Source organism: Paracoccidioides lutzii (genome assembly GCF_000150705.2).
Source record: "Paracoccidioides lutzii Pb01 unplaced genomic scaffold supercont2.33, whole genome shotgun sequence".
NCBI classification, from domain to species: domain Eukaryota; kingdom Fungi; phylum Ascomycota; class Eurotiomycetes; order Onygenales; family Ajellomycetaceae; genus Paracoccidioides; species Paracoccidioides lutzii.
In genome coordinates, this window is record NW_015440979.1 from 87,380 (window position 1) to 96,483 (window position 9,104).

The following is a 9,104-nucleotide window of genomic DNA, read 5'->3' on the forward strand; positions in this document are numbered from 1 at the left end:
GTTTGTTTGCGGTCACGCCAGGATGGAGAAACAATCTCACTTCTCTGGCTTTCTGGATTGGGAAGCTGATCTTTTTTGACTACTATTATTACTATGGATAAGGTTCTTGTTTTCTGTTCCTAAAGAAATGGAGAACAGGAAGGGGAGAGAAGGGGAGAGAAGGGGAGAGGGGGGGGGGAAGAGAGGGGGAGCGGGGGTGGAGGTGGGGAAGAGGGAGGGAGAGGGTGAGAGAGGGGATGAGGGAGGGAGAGGGTGAGAGAGGGGATGAGGGAGGGAGAGGGTGAGAGAGGGGATGAGAGAGGGAGAGGGTGAGAGAGGGGATGAGAGGGTGAGGGTGAGAGAGAGGGAGGGGGAGAGAGGGAGAGAGAAGGGGAGAGAGAGAGGGTGGGGTGGATGGGTGGCCTTGTGAAGAGTGTGGAGGGAAAAGCCGCGAAGTCAAGAATATTTGTCCTCTTGCTGGTAGTAATTTCAAGAGCAAGTAAACTAATGCTGGTGGTTGGTGATGAATGAAAACTATGTAATGTGCTTTTTCACCCCTCTGAATGCACAGGGCTTTCTGAGATTCCAACAACAGAGGAAGAGTAGAGTAGTACGCTTGCTCTGACCAAGCTAAATCCAGAGAAGATTCCAGTGATGGCGATGGCGATGGCGATGGCAAAGGTATTGCCATTCCAGAAATTTAAAAACCATGGATTCACCATTTCATAAACCATGAAATTCACTTCAATCTTCTACCTTGAACCGCTTATAAAAACCGATTTCCCTCGAGACCAATTTCCCACACCACATGACTTCACATGGACACCTTCACAGCAATCTTAGTCATCATCGCAGCAACCGGCGTGTCCAAAGAGAAGCTGAAGCTGCAGCCGGAGGCGGGGGGTTGGGCGGGGGTGGCCTGGCCTGGTGGAGCGAAAGCAGAAGAATCAGAGCGAGTGACTTCTTAGGGCCCGCATTCGGTGTGTTGGCCTGATGTGCGCTTTTCACCCGTCATACAGTTGAGTTCTTCTCAGTGTCCATAGTTTAGAAAACGCTTTTTTTGTCTTTTCCTATTTTATAAAATAAATATAAAATATAAAATATGAAATATGAAATGTAAAATAGTTTGAACTATGTTCTAATTTCAGGTGTTTAACTAGTCAGTTAGTAATAATAATATTAACTAAGTTAGTTATTAATAATTTAACTACCTTTTCAACTTTGATTTGAAAAATATATAATACCCTTTCTGCATATTTCATCTTCCATCTCATAGCCCTCTTATTTTATTTTATTTTATGTTCATTTTTTTGTATTTTTTATATAATTTTTTTTATAAAAAAAATAGTGAAAAAACCAAGATAATAATAATTTTTGATGAATTCTACCAATTGAAAGATTCTATGATTTTCTAAGGTGGCTGGGAAAATTCATCTTTTGGTAGTTAATCCATTCTCCACAATAGTCTACTCCGCAAGACTCAGTCCAGGCGGGTGGGTCCAACGGCGGTCCCACAATAATGCAAGGGGACGCGCACACTTCAGCCCTGCTATAACCTGGGATGTCTCTTTCTCTGCACATTGATGAATAGATCACTAGTAACAATAGAGCTGCTTTTATTGAACCATCTATCGATTCGTCTCGATAATCTAATACAAACCCAGTGCCAAACCACAAACCTGGTGGGTTGTAAGAATAAAGTTTACAATTGATACAAGACTTAGAAAATACTATTACATATAAGGTCTCTATTTTTAGTTTTTACATCAAGCTCATAAGCTTTATTATAATATAGTAACTCTAATTCTCACTGATATGAAAAAACAAGATGCTCTAATTCTAGTGCAAATAATTTAGATTGAAATTTGTTTAATTATTTTATCATGATTTTAATAAGTCACTCCGTGAGAATGGGTTCCTTAATAATAAATTACATTATCACATAACTAACCAGTCAATACACTAGTTAAAACCAGTAAATTAATTAAATTAAATAATCATGTATTTAATTTTAGTAACCAACTAAAATGGCCCAACTCGCTTGAGAATTACATTCAAGTTATGATAGTGATGGTTCAGCAAAAGCTGTATGAGCATTATGACAAGATACTTCCTCCTTGAAATTGCATACTACGTACATGAATGTAAGTAAGGCATATTTCTCCGAAAAATAAAACTAACAAAAAAGTTCAGAATTTGCCCCCCTGAACTCTTTTCTGGTCCCTCTTCAAGTCCGGGCTCATGGAAGAGGACAGACCTTCATCAGTTGAACCACTGGATGCCAAAAAGTATATCTAATTTATACCCATATATTAAGCTCTAAAAGCAAAACCACTCTGGGGAAATTGTTGAATGGAATAAATCGAGGCATTTTTTTATTCGGAAGAACCAAAGAATCAGCGAAAAGTGGGCACAAACTGGAATAAAACGCGCAACAATAAAATAATAAAATAAAATTGGGAGACTGGGACGCTCTAAAGACCAGGTTAAATATATTAGTTGGTTCAGAGAGGCGCGAAAGTATTAAATCACTGCCTGAAGAATAAAGCTTTTAAGCATCTTTTCTTTTCCTGATATCCTCGCGCGAGTCTGAATGTGAAACGGATTCATGAAGACAACGCGTCTACCTTTCTCCTGGAGTGCAACGGACTGAGCAGAGGAGATTCCACGAACCTGTTTTTCCTTCTGGCTATTGCTGCTATCCCTTGCCCGCTGGGTCGTTGGACTGGTTACTCCAATCCACACATCATCTCAAATCACATTATATGATATGAGCCGTCTGCCATTGGATGTTCACTATCACACATGCACAGCCTGCATATATCGACGTCGTGATGTGTACCATACTGTATGTACACACATACAACCATACTCTTTCCAAGATTCCTTACCCCTCCGAAGTACCTGATAAACCCCAAAGTGTGCGTCTGTCTACCTGCTGCTCGAATTACGTTACTCAGGATATTGAGCAGAGTAACTACTCCACCTGGATGACATATATCACAGAATTCGCTTTCTGTACCTCTCCGCTCTTCGTTTCCGTTCGCGTGGAAGCTGGAGAGCGGTGATGGTGGCTATCTCTCGCCCCTCCTTTAAGTGTGTACCTCTCTTCGCTCCAAAGATTTCTGACACCATCGGGCGCTGAAACAGCCACCCCAGGATAAATAAATAAACAAATTCATTCGTCCATTACGTAGTGTATCTTCGACTACTTCCTCTCGCGAAATGAAATGGTGTTTGCGACGTGCGCCTTTGTTCTGTGCATCCCTGTAAACTCTTTAAGTGGAGTACAGTAACTTAAGCATATCTCGGAAGGCCCTCCTTTTTCTTTTCTTTTTTTGAAAATTGTTATTTCTGCGTAAAAATGCTATCACCGTGGCGAAAATTCACCGGAGCAGGGTAGGAAACTATACAGTAAAACTTTATAACCGACTAATAGTGAGTTGGCAATTAGGGGGGAACAACAGGTGCCCAACCCGAGTCAGGTCACAGTATTGCGTGTGCTGATACAAATATTTCATACAATAGATAGCTCCTGAAGTAATCGAGAGCCAGCTAGTTCTAATGGACATAGTGGAATGTCAATCTTTAATTCCTACTAGACAAGCTTTATTGAACACACGCTAAATTAATTATAATTATTCGGAAGAAAAGGAAAGCCAAAATATAATAAACGTAAACTGCACTCTTCTCATACAGATTACATTTCACATTGTTATGAGTTTTGAAGGTGTTTAATATGAGTAAAGGTGATAAAAAGAAGATAACTAGGTAGTTACCTGTCACTATAGGATCGAGCCCTAATATAGTTATGCTGATCTCATAACCAACTCCAAAACAGAGATATTCTTAAAAGAGCCAAAGGAGGAGAAATGATTAATGAACAGTTCTTGTGTTTCTGCAGTATGATAGGTGGTAATGAGATATATATGATGCTCTTTAAGTATGTAGGGTATGTATTTACTGATTTATTTCCCTACCCAAATCCTCTTTGCACACTGACTATGTGATTGCAACTCTAGCACTAAAGTCTTGCTTCTTCATTCATTCTCATCCTCACCCATTGTCCTCACTCCCCCAATCCACTGCTGCAACTCTGCCTGATTCACATCTGCTTGATCTGTCCATCTTACATTATCTCCCTCCTCTTCAAATCCTCATAACAATGATCATCTTCATGATGAATGCAAGGTGTTGCTTTAAGGGACATCAGTGCAAGTCATCAACAAGAGTTGCTCTGTCTGCTGGTAGATTTGATAGATGTAACCAGTAAGTTGTTCACCCAGATGATGTAGATGAGCAGATTACAGAGATAAAAATATATACTAAATAATACATGGAACCCACTCCTACAAGCATCTATAATGAATTTACTGGGACAGAAATCAGTCAGCACCATTTGTCATATATTGTGTTAAAATTTAATTCTCTGATATACCAGACTCAAGGTGAACCCTTATCAGATCAAAAAATACAAGAAAAGTGTCTTCTCTTACTGATTTATTTCCCTACCCAAATCCTCTTTGCACACTGACTATGTGATTGCAACTCTAGCACTAAAGTCTTGCTTCTTCATTCATTCCCATCCTCACTCATTGTCCTCACTCCCCTGATCCACTGCTGCAACTCTGCTCAATTCACATCTGCTTGATCTGTCCATCTTACATTATCTCTCTCCTCCTCAAATCCTCATAACAATGATCATCTTCATGATGAGTGCAAGGTGTTGCTTTAAGGGACATCAGCACAAGTCATCAACAAGAGTTGCTCTGTCCACTGGTAGATTCAGTAGATGTAACCAGTAAGTTGTTCACCCAGATGATGTAGATGAGCAGATTACAGAGATAAAAATATATACTAAATAATACATGGAACCCACTCCTACAAGCATCTATAATGAATTTACTGGGACAGAAATCAGTCAGCACCATTTGTCATATATCATGTTAAAATTTAATTCTCTGATATACCAGACTCAAGGCGAACCCTTATCAGATCAAAAAATACAAGAAAAGTGTCTTCTCTTAAGGTTTTAGTATTCCTGACAACTACAGGCTCAAAATGAAAAACGGTAATGTCAGTAACCGCACCATGCAACCCCCGCCGATCGTGTATGAGCAAAATGAAACATGCATGCAGAAACGCCTATATGAGTGGTATAGTGAGACCCAATGCACTATCTCCGTAAAGGTAAAGAGAAAAGGGTTTCGAAGCCCGCGTTCCAAGCGCATACTGGTTGCTCGTTTCGAGGGTGGGAAAAGGTAAATTGGGTTAAAGATATGCGATGAAGAGGGGTTGTGATGAGAGACACAAACTTCAAAGAGAAATAAGAACGGGTCCACGGCAATTTCAAGCCGAAGACAAGAAGAAAAAAGAAAATAAAAGAGGTTTCGAGGGTGTATCGTTCAGGATACGGCCACTTGAAGACGGAATATGTGACAGAAGAATAAAAAGTTGGTGTCGTGGGAGGAAGGGGGGGGGGGTGCACGAAACACAGGATAAAGGAGAAATCTTTGCCTTGATGGATCGAACGGTTTGGTTAGATCTGCCCTTTTATATCGACCACCTTATGAGCTTCCGTTTTCGCCAATTGGAAAACCTGTCCAGCTTTTCCGGTAAGGAGCTTAACCCCATCAGGTTTCTCCTGGAGCAAATCCTCTTGGGCATGGTCTAATATAAATCGGGCGGCCTGTTCATCGGACTCAAAGCCAAGTTCCTCAGTGATGAATCTTATCTTTACGTCAGGTTTATACCTAATGTAAGCAGTTAGAATAGCTTGAACCAGCATTATAAGAAGAGGGAAAGAGACCCCTACGCTCTACAAATGCATGCGAGTGCAGCAAGGCGCTCCCGGTCAACGAACATATCCATGAGATATGCACCCATATTTGGGGTGTCCAAATAAAGTTGAAAGAATCGATGGTAATTCCCCAATGCCAAAGCCGATCGAACATCGAGGGCGTGTTTCACAGCGGGATCCAGTTTGTCTGCGGTAGTTAGATCTGCCAGGGCATCGTTGATGGCTGTCCGGTTGCGAGTGTGGATAAAATATAGGATACGATATGCCTTGAACTCCATGGGATGTCCTCCAATGTTCTGCGAATACAATGCCCGCAGTTGCGTTTGGCATTGATTATACTCACCAAGGTCCCCTTTTTCCAGCGCAATCCGGGCGTGTATTTCATAAACGTTCACTGTAAACTCATTTTTGATGTGCTGCACGGTCAAATCCTGGCGCATAGACTTGAACTGATCGCAAACATAGGTATAGTTATTCTCGAGACGCCACTTTTTCTTCAACAAATCCAGCATTTTCTGCAGCACGGGCAAAGGACGAACAGCATCAGGATTGGGGGCAGAAGTTAAACGAAAATAGTTCTTCTCCAATGTCTGACAACGTCCGATGATGGGCCCTCCGCCCACATCTGGTGATTCATCTCGAGAAGAACTGCCGGTCTGAGATGACTGGTATCCCGAATGCGGATGCTCAAAGCGTCGTTTTCGCAGCTCCAGATTATATTTGAACTTACTTGAATTTTTGCTGTTGATGTTATTGTTGTTATCTATCCGTCGCCGTTTATCAACTGTAGAAGGGTAACTAATGCGGTCTTCAAAACCATTTCGTGTGTTAGTTTTTCTCCAAGGAGGGGTGTTATCCATCTCATCATTTCCTGCACTAAATTCTGCCGATTTCCTTTTCTTTGGGGGTTCTTCCTTTGTTTTCTTTTGTTTCTGTGAACCATTTTCTTGTGACTTCGTACCCCAAATGGACTGTGAAGAAGGTACAGAAGTGAGAGTATTATTCCGTTCATTCAAGATCATCTGTTGCGGCAACGGCAAGTTGTCCCAGTCGACGGTATGCAGATTACCACTTTCTGCAGCCTCTGTGATAACTTGCTTGAGCTTCCGTTCCATTTCCAACCGGCTAACATTTGCGATCTGGAACTCAGGAACAAAGCTGCGCTGTACATACTGGCGGACGGCTGGTGGCCAGTCAATTTTGGACTTCCCGGACTGGGAATCTGCCGATTTTGGTGCTGACGATTCTCCTTGGTCCGGTATAGCCGTAGCCGTAGCCGTAGCCGTGGATTCAGAAGAATGATGGGTGAGAGTGCGTTGTGCCTGGACCTGGGTATACGCAGGAGACACTACAGCAGATTTTCAGTTAGCAATTACCAACGTTATTTAATTAAAAAGGACATTAAATAGGACATTATATTGACCAAAACTCACTACTTGATGAATACACGGGCGTAGCCGTGGCTCGCCATGGCGGTGGAGCTGTACTCATGACGGAAAAAGAGGCAGAAGATCAAGATCCGGCAGCAAAGGATGGTGATTACGAAGACAAGTATAGGATGATGGCGATGGTCAATAGGTGCTAGGTGGAAACAAAGTCAAGGAAAAGGAAGACCAGCACACAATGTTGTGGGTGCGTTTCCTTTTCTTCTAAGTGAAAGGAATATATGAAATGGGAGAAAGAGAGCAGATATACGCAGGACGTAGATGAAGAAGGGTATATTACAGCGGTTAAAGGTGATAAAAAGAAAAGAAAAGATGATGTCGCGAAAGGTGATGTCCTGATGACTTTGACACGCGATACGGAGAAGCTGGGCGGAAGGTGAGGCGTGTTCGCTTAGATTCCCGTTTTGGGTGCCTGACACGTTTGTCCCCGTGGACAAAGGCGGTGACAGAGTGTGGCTCCTGTCGGTGTCACATGATATCCGATTATATAATCTATGTCTGTAAACTTGGCGACCAATTCCTGAATCATACAGATATGGTGACAACAACGATGATGATAGCTAAATAGAATGACTGTGAGAAGCTTCTGAGGTTTGGTTATAACTTACTCATCGCATTTCGCTTTTCTCCTTGAATGGAGTAGTTCTGTCAGTGGTTGGCTCCAAAATGATGCGCATGTCCTCACCTTTCTCTCACTGGGCGTGGCTAGATGTTCTTCAACGCGTTGGATCTTACGACTGCCCTCCGCCCGTCTCTATTGCCAGATGAGACTCTTCTCTTTGTGCAGGATCAGGTGGGACTGTATGAAGGGTAAGATTTGAATGCCCTTGTCGAAATCCCCAAGACCCTTGGCTGGGTCATACTTACCTACTCTACTCCTCCGCGCCAGGGCTAATTTCATAACCCGCTAACCGCTATATAGGAAATACAAAATTCCAAATTACCAATCTGGCCATGCCTATCTCACGTCGCATCGCATATGCTATGTCGACAGCGATCAGCCTCGAAAATACTCTGTTGCCCTTGAGTTGAAATATGTCGATCGCGTTGAATATCAAGTATGCGTCCCCCTAAGTCCCAGTTAACATGGGCGTATGTTGTCAGACTCTGACTTGAATCACTTAACAGGCAGGCTTCTTAAAGTCGTCGCCCAAGATAACGATATATCCAAAGCCGTCGAAAAGAGTACTCGGTCAAAATAGCAACGGCCCTGGCAGTTCGATTACCCCACAAGCAGCGAGGTCTGGTTCTCCAGGCAGTCCATCGTCACCCTTTCGCCGGAGTGGCAGTCCATTCAACTCTTCAGCCACTCTTTCTGTGAGAACACCGAACGCAACTTGGGTTTGTCCAATATGTTCATTCTCAAATCCAGTTCCATCGAATTTTAACCCTGCAACGGCGAACGCTTCAATGACACTGCCTTCATGTCTGGCTTGCGGTATAAAACCTCCCTTCACTACGATTTTGAAAGCAGCAATAACATCAGCATCAGCATCTAGTCGTGGAGGAACGAGCACTGTTTCTGTGCATCCTTCGCCGCTAGGCAGCCAGTATGATCCTGTTAGAATCGGAAGTAATGGAGATTATCTACCCAGCTTCAACCGATTCCAGAATCCTCCTTCGTCAACGGATTCGGGTATATCTTGCCCAAGATGTACCTTTTCGAACCACCCTTCCCTCTTATATTGTGAAATATGCGGTGGACCTCTCCAAAGAGGTGATCACACGACCAGCAGTCAAACCCCGGATCGCTCGGACTCACCAGCGCCATTATTTGCAACCTCAAACTTAGATAATACCGAAGTATATGAAAATGTCAAGCTATCCTTCCGTGGAGGTGGTGAGAAGATATTTCATGAAAGGCTCAGAAGCGCTTTGGT

The 9,104-nt window shown here is 42.7% G+C and overlaps 2 protein-coding genes across 2 annotated transcripts in view; one reads left to right on the forward strand and one right to left on the reverse strand.

Moving 5' to 3' along the window:
• Positions 1-5,518: 5,518 nt before the first annotated feature.
• PAAG_08388 (SAC3/GANP domain-containing protein) lies at positions 5,519-7,270 on the reverse strand (the record flags this gene model as incomplete). Its single annotated transcript, XM_002789640.1, has 3 exons — positions 5,519-5,732; positions 5,795-7,127; positions 7,213-7,270. The coding sequence occupies 3 exons, from the start codon at positions 7,268-7,270 to the stop codon at positions 5,519-5,521; spliced, it is 1,605 nt and encodes a 534-aa protein (XP_002789686.1).
• Positions 7,271-7,933: 663 nt separating this feature from the next.
• PAAG_12551 (hypothetical protein) overlaps positions 7,934-9,104 on the forward strand; it is a gene marked incomplete at both ends in the record, with an annotated part of 2,119 nt that continues 948 nt past the window's right edge. Inside the window, 3 exons of the mRNA XM_015848029.1 lie at positions 7,934-8,034; positions 8,147-8,282; positions 8,353-9,064. Of these exons, the coding sequence (XP_015702356.1) occupies positions 7,934-8,034; positions 8,147-8,282; positions 8,353-9,064 (949 nt within the window). The remainder of the gene's footprint in view (positions 8,035-8,146; positions 8,283-8,352; positions 9,065-9,104) is intronic.